At 38.8% G+C, this 17,664-nt stretch overlaps 1 protein-coding gene across 5 annotated transcripts in view; it reads left to right on the plus strand.

Moving 5' to 3' along the window:
- The window catches only part of atp11c (ATPase phospholipid transporting 11C), a 41,535-nt gene that overhangs the window by 15,860 nt on the left and 8,011 nt on the right, over positions 1-17,664 (plus strand). For all 5 annotated transcript variants that reach the window (XR_005233576.1, XM_017408385.3, XM_017408386.3 and 2 more), the window contains exons 2-19: positions 2,207-2,326; positions 4,146-4,235; positions 9,348-9,428; positions 10,489-10,596; positions 11,953-12,081; positions 12,434-12,522; positions 12,830-12,880; positions 13,286-13,350; positions 13,444-13,525; positions 13,604-13,754; positions 14,735-14,932; positions 15,267-15,437; positions 15,711-15,922; positions 16,086-16,157; positions 16,256-16,329; positions 16,431-16,534; positions 16,631-16,812; positions 17,301-17,567. Coding sequence is in view for 4 of the 5 variants with exons in the window: in XM_017408385.3 (XP_017263874.1) it covers positions 2,207-2,326; positions 4,146-4,235; positions 9,348-9,428; positions 10,489-10,596; positions 11,953-12,081; positions 12,434-12,522; positions 12,830-12,880; positions 13,286-13,350; positions 13,444-13,525; positions 13,604-13,754; positions 14,735-14,932; positions 15,267-15,437; positions 15,711-15,922; positions 16,086-16,157; positions 16,256-16,329; positions 16,431-16,534; positions 16,631-16,812; positions 17,301-17,567 (2,246 nt within the window). In the remaining variant the exon portion in view is untranslated. The remainder of the gene's footprint in view (positions 1-2,206; positions 2,327-4,145; positions 4,236-9,347; positions 9,429-10,488; positions 10,597-11,952; positions 12,082-12,433; positions 12,523-12,829; positions 12,881-13,285; positions 13,351-13,443; positions 13,526-13,603; positions 13,755-14,734; positions 14,933-15,266; positions 15,438-15,710; positions 15,923-16,085; positions 16,158-16,255; positions 16,330-16,430; positions 16,535-16,630; positions 16,813-17,300; positions 17,568-17,664) is intronic.

Genomic DNA, 17,664 nt, shown 5'->3' on the forward strand with positions numbered 1-17,664 from the left:
TACATCACATCTCAGCTTTAAAAGCTCAACTCCACACTCTCTATTTCTGAATTGAGAAAGCTCCTCGGATGAGAAGCGAAACGTCTTCAGCTACAGAATAGAAGTCCAGTTGTTTTTGTTTTTTAACTTTTTTTGAATTTACCATGGCCTAGATGACTGAGAATCTACACCAGCATATTGCTTTACATACACTTTGACTGGCTGATTTGGTTTGCAGATTGTTCCTTAGCTCAGGTTTAGAGATTTGGCCACACAGTTCTGCATAATGCACATTTCTCCCAGTCCCTCATATCAATTGTTCAAGGGATCAGGGATCTACTGTTTCTACAAGATAAAATTTGGAATCACTTCATCTGATCGTATTGAATAAGAGTAGTTCATAGATGTGTTTTTGGTTTACAAGTTCTGAGACCTGGTTGACATTTGACACAAAAAAGCTGAATATGCTTGAGTTGTCAGATTATGTTGCATTTCCTTTTCTCTCACACTCTTCCATCCTCCTGATTTATTTCCTCTGTCTTTTTTTGCAGCCAAGTCCTGCTGAAGGAGTGTTAGTATGCTTAGTTGGATGGTAAAGTTGACATCCATGCTGAGGTGTGAACATGACTGCTCAGACATGAGGGAGCATTATGTAACCATGATGGCTCCCGTCTGAAGCTTTCTCTAGAGAGAAGATGGGAAGTGTTTTGAAATTACCATTTTGTGTTGTTTGCCAGTGTTAAGAATGTGTGATTCCTAACTGGAATCATATTTGTTGTGTCATTGTCCAGCATAAATCATTCTCCGAAGTGTTCGAGGATATGCTACGATTCAAGCTCTTGATAAAAACAGGCTTTGTTCAGTTTGCTGTCCAGGTGGCCACAATTCACACCTTCCCTGGCACTGGTCCAGGACCAGATGTTCATGATAATTTGTCCTCTCGACCCACATGCTGCTGGTTTTCAAATTGGATACAACAGATTCCCTGACAGCATGTTAATCTTAATAATTTACTAACACAGTAATCCCTGTACAGAACAACTTGTACTTTAACTGAGAACATAACTGCATTTTTTGAAATGTGTCTGAAATTCTCATTTGAACCGTGTTTTCGACTATCGCAGGAGGACAGAAGGACATTGTTTGCAACATGAACAAGCTCATCTTGCTGAAAGTGATTCTGTCACTTTTCCAGAGCAGCCAGTGTGATCATTATTTGCTTATTTAGTCATCGTTTGAAATAAGGCTTTTTTCTTAGCTTTTCAGTGTAAAGATGACACATCTTGTGAAAGTGCATAATATCATTTATTAAGTAGTTGTCAAGAAATCTGAGGTTCAAGATTCCAGTCTGTATTTCTGTGATTGTAGGCAATTAGAAGAAATATATTTAGATAAAAATACTCTATTTATAGTCTGCATTATAGTCGTATTTCTACAATCGTTTTAGTTCATTTAAATAGTTTAACTAATTTGATGAATTGATCTTTTGGTTTGTTGTTTCTTACAAAAAAATTGGGATTTGTCTAAGCAACTATTGTAGATATTTCAAGCCAATGAATTCCTAAAGCTTCTGTCACTTGTTTTACGATTCACTCGACTTGCCTTTTATGGAGAAGGAATGCATAGCCACTTCATTTTGAGGAGAGCCCAATTTGTCTGTAGTTCCTGACGCCTTTGCTCTTTCAGTTGTTAGGGTTGTGTATCTATGCATGATTCCCACATCACAAAGTGTAAACGACAAAGAAACTCAACCCAAAAATCTGAGCATAGCATTGCTACTGCTTGCATTTATTGTTTGGTCACATTGATAAATGACCATCTGTGAGGAAATAAATTAAGTTAAAGCATCCACGCAAACAGCAATTTGGCCCACTGACCTATGTCATACTTTTCCTGTCCCTTGGCTGAATTATTGGCTCATGCAGTAGTAATAGTTTCTCAGTCGAGGGCTGTTTATTAGTAGAAGGATTCTTAAATTTTGCAATTTTCTTTTCTACAAAAGAAAATCCTAATTCACAATATGTAATTAAGGCTTCAACTGCCTTCACAAAGCCTTTTACACCCCCTCAATCCACCATCCCCATGTCTTCGAGTCAGATAATTATTGTGTTCATAGATTTCAAAATGAAGATTTGTTATCTAAACTCTTAAATAAATGATAAACATGTCCTCTAATTTCTTTTTCCTGTTTGTCTTTGCTCCCATCCAATCCCTTCTCCTCCTGTAGCTCGGTGGTGATGAGAGACGAGTGGACAACAGGACAATCTACATTGGCCATCAGTCTTTTCCTGTCAATGAGGCTTTCATCCCACCCAAGTTCTGTGACAACAGGATTGTGTCATCTAAGGTAAGAAGCACACTATAACTCACAAATAATAATATGTACCCTGGGTGATCTAGTTCTTAGTGATGACTAAGAGTGTACAATTTCGCAAGATGTTTTAACCACAGGGGGCTGTGGTTTAAAATTACTTTAAAACCACATTTAGAAGAGGCTTGCTTTGTTTAGGCTACACCGCAGGACTGATTATGAGCTAACGTTCTTTGATTAACTCTAAACAAAAAAGGGCATTGCTACCTGCTGCTAGTTAAAAACACATCTTCTGCCTTTAAAAATAGATGCCAAGCACATTTTATTTAGATATGTAGTGCAAATATGTGAATATGTTGTAAGCAGTCATTGCAAGACACATGTGGTGACTTGTTAAAAGTACTGAATGTAACGTCTACTTGTGATTAGATCACCAAAAACACTTGTAATTCCCAAGAGTCTATCAGATCTTAAATACTCTTGGTCTTCTTCTGGCTGTATATGAAACTCATATTTGCCACTCTTCTTGTCTGTGGATTTAGCGTCACCTTCCCTCAGACATTTTTGTTTTTAAATAACACTTTGAATGCAAAACAAGCTCTTGAACAGTCCTGAGCAGTCCCATGTTTTTCTTCCTGCTCTTTCTTCCTCTCCCCGTGCTCGTCTGAGCTCCCAACCGAAGGCGATCATTTGTCTGTCAGGGGAGCACTGAGTGGCAGTGAAATACATGTTTGCTATTAATGAACTGGAAGGGTGGGCGATTTGCTCTTTTCCCTTGGGCTTTGATAGACTGCCCCCCAGCTAAGCTTTGCCCATCCATCCCGTGTGAACAGCAAGCTCAGACAGGTTCTGCCGGCTGGCTTATGGGTATCATAGGTGAAAGTGATGATGAGGAAGAAGTAGTGTAAGAGAGATGGCCATGGGATTTATAGTGGTGCAGAGGGTCTCAGTATACAGGGGCCAATCAATTGGCTCCTGACAGTTTGTCAGGGTAAACAGTCCTTAATTACCCCAGCTGTAGTGTTTATGCTCCCCACTGCCTCTGCTCTCCATCATCTTTTTGGTTTTGCACTGCAGTGACCAATATACGACTTTCCTCCCTTGCTTTTGCTGCTTCTGCACCATCACACTCAGCCCCCCCTCCAACCCACCCCTNTTTTTCTCATTACTTTTACACCCTTTTCTCTCTAGCAAAATGAGATGGGCCATTCTGCTGCCACTGCATTTCAACACACTCCCCAAGCAGAGTTTCCCATACATAATCAGTGCCTCCGTGCGGTTTCTGTGCAAGTGTTTGTATGTGTAGGCATGTGTTTGGATTTGTCTTTCATTGTGGTACATTGTTGTTCAGAAGAGAGCTACTCGCAGAATTTTGTTGAGAGTAAAATTCAAGCAAATAAAGGTGTTTCTTCACGGCCGACGATACCAGCAGTCACGGCTGCTTAAAAAAAGAGCAAAAACACCCTGATAAGTTTATTGCCTCTGCATTGAAGAGTAGCCAAATAAAGGACATAAATTCCACATCTAAATCAGTGGGATATCTGTTGCCCCCAGCGTTTGTCTCCCTAGAAAGCACGAAGAACAGAGGCTTTATGCTATTAAATCTGTCTTCCTGTTTCCTCTTCCTCTACTGACACAGGCACAGTATCCATATGAAAGAATCTATAAATATAAATGATTTAATTGTCTGTCATCACATTTAAAGGCTTTTTTTTTTACTTAACTAAACTTGTCTGAAAACATGCCAGAGTCTGATTTATGCAACCAAACACATCAAAATTACAGCAACAAACTAAAGTACTTACTTTATTCCTCTGGCTCTTATCCTTGTTTTTATTCTCTTTTTGCTTCACAGTATACAGTCTGGAACTTTCTACCAAAGAACCTGTTTGAACAGTTTAGAAGAATTGCCAATTTCTACTTCCTCATCATCTTCCTGGTGCAGGTAACAGCAAGCTTTGTCAGTCAACCAAAACAGAGATAATCTTGCTTATCAGTGACCTTGTAGTTGTCTGTGGTCATGTTGTGTTTTAAAGTCCTTCGTATGAATGTCCAACACTTTTTGTTTTCTTTTGTGTTTTTTTCAACACTGTGAAGCAGATGTAACCTTGCAGTTGATCGGTCTGAGTTGGTCAGTGTGCCAAAGAATACACTATCTACCTGCATTACCTAACTGAGAAAGAATGTTTATTTGCATAGGGAAGGTGTGACACTCAAGCAGGATGTAGGAACTATTTCTTTGAAACTTTGCTGCAGCTTACTGTAAGGATTTTGCAATACGGATGTGTTTTTTTCCTTACTAGTTCCTTAACATTAAACATTTCTGGTATTTTACATAGCATTTAAGTAAACAACAACAATAACAAATGTTACAGAAAGAGAACAACACTCCAGATCAACGGACATAAACAAAGCAATGAAAAGAAAAGAAAGGAAAAAAGTAATGAACTGTTCTATATGATAACTTGTGCCAGATTAATATCTTATAATCTGATTATCTTCTTACGCTTTCTGGAATTTTCAAGCAAACAGTGATCAGTCTAGCCATTGCACAAGAATTGGTACATTTCATTCCATTCAAATAGGATTTTTTGAGTAGTTAGAACCATGATAATAAGCAGCTGATTGTATTATAATGATATACTATGTTCCGTGTTTACCCACTAATATGCTTCCTCATTCAAATGATCAATATGTATTTAGGAAATTAAAAATTTTAAATGCATTTCTCTTCCCATTTTTAAACCTAATATATGCTTTCAGTTTGTTGTTCTCAGTTTTTTGCATGTTTGTCATTGTCTACTTGTCTGGTGTGTACTACACTATCTGTGGAAGTGTAAACTGAGTTGACCAAGATTGCTGACTGAACATACACTTTTTTTCTGTACTTTTCCTCTCAGAGTGGGAACTCCTCTTTGGGAACAAAAGTAAAGAGAGGATTTGGGTTCACATTTGCTATTGTGTCACCTTTTTTGTATCTTTGTGCCTTTTTTGACCCATGAAAGTGGAAATTTCCCCCTCCTTTTAGCCTTGGCTCTTGCAGCAAAAAGCTCTCATGTGTAAACAGGTGCAGGTGTAGGATCTGCGAAGGGGGATGGATCCTCTTTCTCTGGTTTCATACTGGCTAAACAAGCTAAAGCACTGACGGTTCACTGTAGCCCAGTATCATAGCCAACTGAGCAAAGTCTGTGCTCCACAGTTTTCTTTATTTTCAAGCAAACAAGTGAGTGATTGGAGTGTTTACCTACCCTTTGTTTTCAGTTGAAACATCTTCTCGTTTCACTTTTTAGTTTGTCAGGTTTCCTACTTTATTGCCCTGAGCCAATATGTATAAAACTGACAAAATGTTAAAGTTAGAGTTATTCTTAAAATTATAGTCAGCTAAAGGCGTGCTTTGATAAGAGAGTAAAAACCAACAGCTGTTTTCATCACTCACTGAAACTGCCTACTGCTGCATGTTGCACAAAAATTGTCAGTGTGCACTGTTTTCAGTGTGTGTGTGAAAACATGCATGTCTGTTATTGAGTCAGTGGGTGTCCCCGGTCTCTTGATGGTGTTTACTGATGCTGCAGTGTGATTGGCATCTCTCCATTAATCCAGCCTCTCTGCAGGGGCTCCTCATCCTAACCACTCATTTTTTTTCCACATTGAGAACAGGTACTTAGATTGTGCAGTTGTTGAAGTGTTCGCCTTTAACAGACAGAAATAAACCTTTTTGTACCCACTGGGAGGCTTTATGCAAACAGTCCACCAATGATGCCATCCATCCTTCGACTTTAATCCATCCTCCTATTGTCTCATTTTATTTGGTCTCATTGCTGTCGTCTTTTTTTTTTCTTGGTTCGTATCGTACTTAGCCTTCATCCCTCTGCAGCGCTGCACTACTGACGTCAGCAGCCAGGGAGCCCTCTGTACTTCTGAGCGACACAAATAGACACAGGCGGATAAAAAAGCACCACTCTCCTATAAATAGCCCCTGTATGTCTTTGCCTGAATGTGATTGAGTGGGAATAGAGTACTGCAAGAGAGTGAGAGATTGAAAATGAGACCAAGAGAGCGGGTGATGGGGTGGGAGTGTTGGTGTGGGAGGGACATCAGGACCCACAACGCTGCACAGAGACCCCGGAGACGTGCTGTCTGTCGCTCACCCTGACACACTTCCCGACTCAGATGAAGTGCTGCTCTGCTCTGCTGCTCTGATATACCCCCAGCATATCGGAAGCAGCAGCACACCTTTCACTCACATTGCAGAATATTTGTTTATTTATTTATTTATTTGGGATTGTTTGGTGCAGTTAATGAAAGGTATTTGGTTATTTATAAATTTCAGTTGAGAACTCAGCAGATGATCTGTGAAACCTGAGGTCTGGAAGGATTGTGTGTTGTTTGGAATAACACATGACCTAAAAGATTTCTTTAGGCTTTAGTTTCCTTATGAGTTTACTGCTACAGCATAGTAAATCATGATGCCAGCCTCTCGTGAGTTCACAGCAGACCTCAGGTCAGCTTTAAGAAGTAGCTGACCACTTGTAATCAAACCTCATTTGTTCAGTTTATATTCAAATAAACATCTCACGAATGCAATGACTGACCTAAATTGTAGATTTACACAGACATGAACACTTCTCATATTATTGTGGATGAAGAAAACGAGTTCATTTATATGAAAACTGGATGAATAAAAACAAATCTCATGTCTCCTCTGATTTGATAATTTCCTGATTGACACTACTGCCCCACGGACTAAATTACTGGCACAACTCAGTAGTTATGACTAGCCATTATCTTACCTGCAGTACTAGACAGAGGTCAGACTGATCAAGGTTTGGAGAATTGGGGAGAAATTACAATAGTAAAGAGATTAATATACTTTTATCTTAAACTGCTAGGAACATTTTAAGTTTGGTTTGTTTAGTTTGTGTAAATCTGCACTTGCCCTTCTTTGCGTCGCTGTTAGCTTGACTTCCCCATGAAAAGTCCTCCCCGATTCTCCAAACTGCGATCACCCTGACTGTTGTAACTGCAGTTAAGATACTGACTGCTCATAGCAACTCCAGACAAAGCTACTTAAAAAAAATTAAACATATCAGGATGTTTTTTAACTCTGCAAAGTGACATAACAGGGACATTTTGGTTGCATCATTTAATACTTGTCCTGTGCAAAATCCACAGTTGATCTGAGACAGCATTTATTAGAAGAGCATTTTTTTTAAATTAAAGAGCTGTTAAGAACCCCAAAAGATCAGTACGGCAAAAAGTAAAAATGTGGCTGCAATAAAGACTTGTATTTAATTGTTAATTAAACGCTTTAAACTTGGTGTTTTTGATGTTGGCACCACTTCTGTAAGGTCACGGTCTGTAAGGCAGGGCAGTCAGTGTCACATCTCCCAGACTACTTAACGCTACAGCACACATTAAACAAAACTGGCACCTAGTAGCAAGACAATTGATGCGTTAAGGCCAGTTACAACTCTGATCCTGTTCCAACAATGAAAGTGTCACTGATGCTGTTGTGCCTGTGAATCTTGTCAAGTCTAAATTCAGACCGTATTGTAGTGTGAGATAAAAGGGCCCTCTTAGAATCAATGTCGATAATCAGATGCCAAAAAAGATAACACAGGCCATTGTTTCTTTTTTTAGTCATCTATTGTGCACTTGTCAAAGCTAAAACATAATAATACTTAGGCTGAGACTTTGCAGTGTAAAGAATTTACTGTTCTTTGGTGTCTACTTGTGCTGGGTTTGCAAGTTAAACTTTCTCTTCGTACTGTTTTCTGTAGTTGCTGGTTTTCTGATACATTTAGTTAAGCTAACAAGAAATGTGAAAAATCAGCTTAATATTTAAAAGTTAAGCGCTTCATCGTGTTCTTTCAGTGGTGAGCGCAGTAATATTTAAGGAAGACTTCTGATTTGAAACTTTGGTTTTGGGAATTGGTACACATGATTAGGGTAAACCACACTCTTCTCAGTTCAATTCTCACATAGCTTATTGTAACGTTCAAGATCTAAAGAAAGTTTAACACAAGTATATATGCACATTGTTGTTTAGAAGTTTTGAGTATTCTCATATCTGGATTTTTAAACAGGTTTTATTACTTTTGCCTCTCCCACTAGTCGTCTCATGTATAGATATGATGACATCTTCTCTGTGTTGTAGTCTTAGTAATTGATTTTTATTTAATTTATTTGTTATCAATGACCTTGTACCTCCTCTGTGTGTTGACAAGAAAGCAGGTGTTTGAGTCTGTATAAAGATTCCGCGGAGCCTTTTTTAATTCTCAGGAAAACACAGGAGACTGCATGAAAATACACCTCCTACCCTTAGATGAGCTGATGTCTATCTGACAGGTTGTAGTGCTGCTGGTCAGAATATCAATGAGCTGCATATACTGTGTCTGTGTGCTGTGATAATCAGACCTGCTGAGGAGGTCCAATTTGCATTCTGCAGGATCAGAAATGCCTGGGTAAATCCATTAAATGGTTCATGATGACACATGAGCACATAAGACATTTGTCTGTTAAGGGGCTTTTCAGGTCTTGCTCTTGTACTGGTTGCTTGGAGTTATTTGATTACCTGCTTTAAAGATAGGGTTGCCAACACACGTGTGTACACATATTGCGCCTAATTGCGCCTTGCACACGGCTCATAGAAGTAAGGTGAATTTTACAACGTTTCCTGCTGGCCTTCTACTATGCCTTGGCAAAGATTGAAAAGTATTGGCATGCCTGTGGATTAAGCACTTTGTCTCTGGCTCTTTTGATTAAAAGTTCTTTGGCCCAGAACCTCCTTTGCCTCGCTTCAAATTGTAAAAGTCTCCCTTATGTTATTTTTCTGATGAGCAAATATATTAAATGGTATAAGTGCCTTAGAGGAATGGATTTAGCATTTAGAGGGCTAGCCCCGTCTTTTAAACCATTAACGCACAATGATCCTGCTGCAGCCAGAGTATTCTCAAACAAACTTGTTGTTACAAGGAGTTAAGTGTTTTTACGTTTAAAGGTCATATGTGTTAACATTACATTTCTGTCAGTTTAAATGCTTTTTTTCCTCATCTAGGTGATAGTGGACACCCCCACCAGCCCAGTCACCAGTGGCCTACCTTTATTTTTTGTGATCACAGTAACTGCTATTAAACAGGTAAGACTCTGCCTAATAAGGCAGATTAGTGCCAATAACAGAAATGTTATTGGGACTTCTATAGCCCTGTCCTCATTTCCTCATAGCCTTTATTGCATTACATCCTCCCTCCCTTTCCATATAACACATTAGGTCCCACAGCCTTTATAACTCTCTCGCTGTGTTTTTTGTATAAAGTACTTGACTAATGCTCTCTTGGGTTTTGCATTAATGTGCTCTGCTGGTGAGTTCTGATTGGGGTGAAGATGAAATGGGCCCTAGGGGTGTGTGAGCAAATAGAGAGAGAACAAGAGAGCAAGTCTATTACAGAGATACAAATTATCAAAGGGAAATTTCAGTTTCTTTGACTCTGTTGTTTCAATGTCCCAGCTTTAGATGCATTGTTTTCACATTGGCTTCTTAGTTGGACTACTGCTGGGACTTTGAAATGAACAATAGCAGGTGGACTTCCTTGTAAAAATCTAAGGAAACCATAGATAACATGAGGTTTTGAAGCAGTACACCAAGGAGGTTAGCCTGATACCAGTGTCTCTCTGCATCATCTCCCTGGATCCATTTCTCTACATTACCCAACCAGACTTTCTCCTCCGAATGCCTTTACCTGTAATCCTACTTTCTGGCTCAATTTCAGCCTTGGCACACATTGTACTACCTCACTCTGTTCACCACATCTCTGCACAGTCTCCTTCATTTCCATTACTATCTCAAAGTACTTTAGAAGCTTATACTAGATTTTTATACAGCTGCTGCCCAGACATTTTTTTAGGCTGACTTAGTATTTTTTTTAATGTTACATTGTTAAAATGCGCTTCTGGACAGTCATTAAGAATCAGTCTGCTCACAGACTCTTGTTCTTCTGACATGCTCCTTCTCTTTAGAAACCAAAAACATTTCACGCCTTACCTTTTAGTTTGAGCACCAACACCGCTGTGTCTCACTTTGAGCTGGTGTCATGGTCACAGCTGTCAGTGGCCCATGGGAAGTAATGCTAAAGTAAAAGCTGTCACTTTCTGTTGTACTAAGCAAATGATGCAGTTCTGATTTTGATACATTGCCGTAGGGATATGAAGACTGGCTACGTCACAAGGCTGACCGTGAAGTGAATAAGTCCACAGTGAAAGTGTTAGAGAATGGCGAGGAGACCTCGAAGGAGAGTGAGAAAATCAAGGTAACTTTTTGTACACACATCTTAACTTGGGTCCATTAGAATAAATAATCCTTAAGGAATATGAGCAGAGAAGAGCTGCTGCCTGCTTGGTATGTGTGCTCAGAGCAAAAGTTGCTCTGTCTCCTGAACCAATTAGCTGTAAAACATGGTTATATGGTAATTTATACAGCTGGGGTATTTTGCTAAATTTACTTTTTTAATGCCATTCTCTTTAATTTGTGATAATTTTCAGATGATTCTTTTAGGGCTCTTGTTAAACCAATAAAGAATACATTAAAGTGACAAGACAGAAAACTTAAAGCATTGTACACTGAAAATAAGAAATGTGCCATAAATAAAAAAAAAAAGACCAAATAGGAAAAAATGTGAGCAGGAAGAATTTGGCTGAAGGAAGACAAAATGGAAAAACTATTTAGAAAGGCGAAAGTAAACCATCTTTAACAGCTAAACAAAATAAAACAAGGTCACAGTGGTCTGACTGGATGATTGGGTGACAGTAATGTTCAGGGATGAATCACCAACATGCATTAAGTGAGTAGATGATGTCGGAAGATGGCTGCCTGAAGACGGCAAGGTAGTTTCCACAATCACAGACTGCTCGTCAGGGAAAGATGGCAGTTATCTTTACAGTCAATGTACAAATGTACATTTCCATCAGCTGAAAAAGAAATTACAGAGGTAAAATTAGTATTTAATTCTAATACATCTGTTGACAAAGCAAAACCCATCAAAACATTAAAAAAATGTCATAACTCAATAATAGCCACCAAAACTGAATCTTAGTCTAAAAAAAGGTTTCAAAAGGGTTCTGTTCTAGAAATTTAATGTTAGATGATATTTAAGAAAGCTGGAATGTGTTTGATAGATAATATTGCTTTTTATGTGTGAAGTGACAGAAGAAATCATATATTAGTAAATTTTGTTGATGTTTTCAAATTCTGAATATAAAGCTGTTTGACTAAAATAGTGACTTTTTTATAAATATCAGTTCTTTCCATAAAATGAAATGCAAAAATAAATATTTTCAGAGAGTATTGAATTAGTCCTTTTATCACTGAATTGTAAATGAACTAAAGATAAACTAAACCGTCAGCAAGCAATAGTTGTTTTATAAAGCAAACTAAAAAGCTAAGTCAATATTGACCAGAAGTGAAAAAAAAGACACAGGTTCCTCTGCTGTTTTCTGTCTTTGTAGCTGCTACTGTTGGAAAGGAAAAGGCTTATTTTACCAACCTGTGCCTTGTTAGTGCTTAATGTTTTACAGTTAAGACTGTTTTTCTTTTGTCTTTATATTTAAAGTATGTGAGAAAGCAAACCAAACCTTCACCTGTTTATGTATTTATTTTTATTTTTTAGGTTGGAGATATTGTAGAAGTAACGGAAAATGACACCTTTCCCTGTGATTTAATACTGCTGCAGTCTAGCCGAGATGATGGCACATGCTTTGTTACAACAGCAAGTCTGGATGGAGAGTCCAATCATAAAGTAAGTTGTGCTGCGCTCTGTACTTCAGGAGTTGTAAAAGGTTTTTGCCCAACAGTGACATGATACAAAATTTACCACAGAGTCAATTAGAATGATTTGTTGAAATTAGAACCATTTGCAAAGATAGTGATTCTCTTTAATTGTCTATCCACTATGTTCCTCTTCTCTTGTTTTTCAAAAGTGCTGTTTTTTGTCTTGTGTGTGTTCCGAGTTTGTTAAAGCGTCTCAGCATTTTTGTCCTCCTAATGCAATTTCTCATGCTGCGTGAGAAGCCGAAGAGGAAGTTAAAATGGCAGCTTGGCTTAAAGTCAGTCACGCGCTCTCCCTCTCTTCGCCTCTTCCACTTTTTCAGACACACTACACGGTGCCAGACATCGAGAGGGACCTGCAATCTCTCAGTGCCACCATCGAGTGTGAACAGCCTCAGCCTGACCTTTACAAGTAAGGCAATCAACATGTGGTCTCAACAGGTTTGCACCACAAGCCCGTGTTACATGTTTGTTGGACTGACCCAATGCCACCGGAAAAGCTTACCACGAATGCTGTTAGAGATAATCTGCATCAAGTTTGTTAATACAGATTTTGGGTCACTGAGTTATTTTTAGTTTTCTCGTGCTAATGAGCTCAGTAGATAGATTATGATTTCTCAAATTCAAATCTGCTCTTGTGTAAGACTGAATAACAAACACTAATACGCACAACTGATGTCACGTGTATCTTTACAGTTAAAGTGTGTGTTCTGTTTCAGGTTTAATGGTCGTATGCATATCTACAAAAACGACCAGGAGCCCACAGTGAGGTGAGAGCTCTCATCAGCCGTCTCAACCCACTGTAAATGAGAGCAACATCAAAACACAGTTGCTTAAGCACTCATTTGTTTCCTTCTGCATCTCCAACAAATCACTACGCCATTGATCTTTCATTGCAGACAAGCATGAAAATAAAAACAGATTGGCAGGGATTTAGCCTTTGCTTCCAAAGCACTCCCACTGGCATTTATCATTGACTACTTTGTAACGACAGTATAAACAAATGGCCAGTGTCCTTCTCAAGATCACTGGGGGGATGTAAGGCTGGACTGCAGCCTCACTGTCACTGTATATGTTAGAGTGGATGCCAGATTGTCTGCCAGGTTCCCATTTAGAGAATAGAGGGATGTGTGGATTGTACATCTCCCGTTTGATTTACTGATGTGATTGTGCAGGTCTTTAGGCCCAGAAAACCTGCTGCTGAAAGGAGCGACTTTAAAGAACACTCAGAAGATATGTGGTGAGTCAAGGGATAATGCCATAATTTACTGAAAATGGTTTTCTATGAAAAAGAAAATGCTGATTCTTCTTTTTCTCGTGTTTTTGCCTGAAGGTGTTGCAGTTTACACTGGCATGGAGACAAAAATGGCTCTTAACTATCAGGGCAAATCTCAAAAACGATCCGTTGTAGAGAAGTATGTTTAGCACAAAAGCTGCAGATAAGTTTAAGTTGTAGTTTTTCTAGTCCTTACTTTTATCTCTTGTACTTTCAGGTCTATAAATGCCTTCCTTCTGGTTTACCTTTGCATACTGGTGAGCAAGGCGCTTGTGTGCACAACACTTAAATACGTTTGGCAGAACAAACCTGGACAGGATGAGCCGTGGTACAACGAAAAAACCCAGAAGGAGAAGGATACAAATCTGGTAAACTTACATTTAAGTTAATACATGTCTAAAGCAAGGCAGGAAGCAATACCGTCCATTTTCTTTTCAGACTTCTCCTTTCCGAGTTGCGGGGAAGCAAAACCACTGAGTGAAATGTAGCTCCTGACTTTTAAAAATATTATTTCAGTATATTCTCATCATATGTACCAAATGCAGTTTGGCATCAAAATATCTGAAATGACTCAATTTATATAGTTTTTAGCTCTGTAGGCCATAACACTACACAATAAACAGTAGAGGAAAAAATTAAAGCACAGACTTTTTAATTTACAAATTCCCATTGCTTTAATAAAACTGAACAAGTTAATTATAAAAAAATGTTTATTTATCATACTTTGCTAAGAATCTTTTTCAGGTAATAACTTCATGGAGTTTTGAGCACAACAAAATGGCAAAACATGGGTTTCCTGATTGTGCAGCTTTGCCAAGACTAGACTGTTTTGGTTAATAGATTTCACTGCCTTTGTCTTTGTTTGGAGCAAGTTAAATGCAGCAGGATGTAGTGTTTGAATGATTTGCTTTCTCTCCAAACAGAAATTATCTAACAAGGTCTGGCTCCTAATCAAATAATATTAGTTATCAAGCAGCAGCGGAAGCCATGCATCTCACTGCCCGCAATATTAGATCATCTTTATGAGCTGTTCCAACCCCTTCCCTTTTCTTGTTTGCTATTCATGTAGATCTCAGCTACTAACCAAAAAATGCAAGTTTAAAATTGGTCCAGCTTTTCCAAGTTTTGCTCTGAAAGATTCGAGCCATTTGTGCAAACTGTTTCTGTTGTACAATCTTTTGTCTAAGGGTAATTTACAGCCTCTAATTGATGTGTTTAACAGCCTAGTTATGGACCATTTCTCAGCATTTGAGAGCCCTCTGGCTAGATTTTGAAATTTAAAAAGTTTAAAATCTTTGACTGCTTTTGTTTAATTGTGTTTTTCTCTCCTTTTTTTTTTCCTTAACAGTACTTAAAAATGTTCACAGACTTCCTGTCCTTCATGGTCCTTTTCAACTTCATCATTCCGGTGTCCATGTATGTCACAGTTGAGATGCAAAAGTTTTTGGGATCCTTTTTCATCACTTGGGACAAAGATTTCTTTGACCCTGAAATTCAGGAGGGTGCACTGGTCAACACGTCAGACCTGAACGAAGAGTTGGGACAGGTCAGGAACTGCAAAATTTTAAAAAGAAATCTAACTTGCATGAAGTGAGATATGTACTGCTGTCCTGATTTTGCCTTAAATTTATTTTTATTATGTTTATTTGATGGTAATTCTAGCTTATGCAGTGACACTTTAAAGGCGTCACACGTAGTTTGGCAGGTGATTGCTTTAACTTTATGCCTCATTAAACTGATAAAAACAAGGTGATATTCTCTGGAATTAATTACCTGTTTTTGTCGTCATTAGCTGTCACATGAGAATCTGAACCTTTAGGAGCTGAGAAGAGTCTTTGTGTTTTGTTTTCATTTTTTTTCCCAAATTAAATGTCCTGCAGGTGGAGTATATCTTCACAGACAAGACGGGCACACTCACCCAGAATAACATGGAGTTCATTGAGTGCTGCATCGACGGCTTCCAGTACAAACATCGGGGCGCATGCTCTGAGTTGGACGGGTTTTGTGTCACAGATGGACCAGTGAACAAACTACAGCAGAAAGCTGGCAGGGTGGGTGTTGTGTTGTCCCACCATCTGTTGTTAAAAGTCACACAAGCATTAACATATGGCCATTACATAGCTCATTGCTTGGAAAGACCCTTCATATGTGACCCATGTGTAGTCTCCTTGACATATTAACATATGCAGTTAACATAAAGGAGGAGGGGCATTGACATAAACGCCACATAAAGCTTTATAGGCCGTTGCACTGCAGTATTTATGAAATCAGTTAACTTTGAACACCATTTAATGTATTAAGCCGTGTTTGTGTTTTGTTATTAGGAGAGGGAGGAGCTGTTTCTGCGTGCCCTGTGTCTCTGCCACACTGTTCAGGTGAAGGAGTCTACAGAGCAGGCTCGGAGCCAAGGGGAAGATTGTATAGACCAGGTGGATGGTTTACCTGTAGAAGACGAAGCGCTCCAACCACCGCAGGAAGAGAGAGGCTTCATAGCTTCCTCACCTGATGAGATTGCACTGGTCAAGGGTGCCATGAGGTAAAGAGAAGCGCTGGTACTGACTCAGTTATAATAGAATGATATTATAAAAGAATTGCATTTTAAAGTTGTTTTTTCCAGGCTAAATATTTTTCTGACATTGTTTTATTAAGCAGAAGGGTTGGTAAATTGCACATCTGCAGTGATTTGTCTCCATCTGCAGGTATGGCTTCACATTTCTGGGTCTCGAAAGCAAAACCATGAAAATTCTTAACAGGAATAAAGATGTTGAAATGTAAGTCTGCAATTAACACATTTGAAACATTTTTATTGGGACAATCAATATTCTTTATTTATTTTTTTCTAAATTTGACCTTTTTGTATCTCCCAAAGGTATGAACTGCTTCACGTGTTGAACTTTGACCCAGTGAGAAGGCGAATGAGTGTGATCGTCAGATCCAGATCAGGTGAGCTTGAGACAAGTGTCAGGTTTATTACACCAATTCTTGATTTGTTCTTTGCTTTTACAGGGCTGTTTTCTACATGATTGTGTATTTTTTGTGTCCAGGTGACACATTGCTTTTCTGTAAGGGAGCAGACTCCTCCATCTTCCCTCGAGTCAGACAGGAGGAGGTGGAGAGGATACGAATGCATGTCGAGCGCAATGCGACAGTGGGTGCAAATAATGTGATATTCTCACTTTTCAATCAGCTGTGAAGAATAATGTAGTTTTTTTGTTGTTGTAACTGTTATTATTTCACTGTTCAGGACGGTTATAGGACACTGTGTGTGGCCTACAAACATCTCAGTGAAGAGGAGTATGCCCAGGCAGACGAAGGACTGAGAGAAGCGAGACTGGCTCTGCAGGACAGAGAGGAGAAACTTATGGCTGTTTACAACCAGGTGGAGACTGGAATGAATCTACTAGGAGCCACTGCAGTGGAAGATCGGTGAGTGCTGAATCAACATGCTGAAATTATACAGCGTCTGATTTTTATGTCTTCATTGACTTTTTGTACACTTCTTAAATTGAAAGTTGTTAGAACTTTGCCGATGCCCACAAAAAACAATTAAGTTTATTTTTACAATACTGAAGTGGTTACCTGTAGTGTTTTCTAAGTGCTTTTTTGTTGTCTTGCATTTTCTAATTTCTTCTACTGATGTTTTTATTCAGATTTTCTATGCTTAGTGACTTTTGTAACATTCTACTTGGAAACTATCATTTTCAGTATAGTATCCTGTCTCATTTGTTTATTTTTAGTAGCTTGATATAATGCAGATTCTCTTTTCAGAGCTTTTTTTTTTAATGTAAGTTCACACTGCCATCTAGTGGTTGTGTTTATTTTTAATTTTTTTAAATTTTTTTTATACTTATTGGGGTGAGATCTTTTTCATGTCTTGTTTCTTTCTTTTAATCTTCATTTATTCTGCTCCAAAGCCTTCAAGAGGAGGCAGCAGAGACTATGGAAGCTCTGCAGGGAGCAGGTATGAAGGTTTGGGTCCTAACTGGGGACAAAATGGAGACAGCAAAGTCCACCTGCTACGCTTGTGGATTGTTTCAGAAGAGAACAGAGCTGTTGGAGCTAACTGTGCGCACTCTGGAGGATGGAGGGAGAAAACGTGAAGATCGCCTGCATGAACTTTTGTCCGAGTATCATAAGAAAGCTGTTCAGGATGCGCCACCGGTGAAAGCCGGCGGCAGCAGGTTGGCACCTTGAATTACAAAGTCTTGTGCTAGGATCATTTCTTTAACTGAATTTTAAAGTTTTGGCCATAGTTAGGGCAATCTGAATCTTTGTGAG

This window comes from Kryptolebias marmoratus, linkage group LG9 (genome assembly GCF_001649575.2).
Source record: "Kryptolebias marmoratus isolate JLee-2015 linkage group LG9, ASM164957v2, whole genome shotgun sequence".
NCBI lineage: Eukaryota > Metazoa > Chordata > Actinopteri > Cyprinodontiformes > Rivulidae > Kryptolebias > Kryptolebias marmoratus.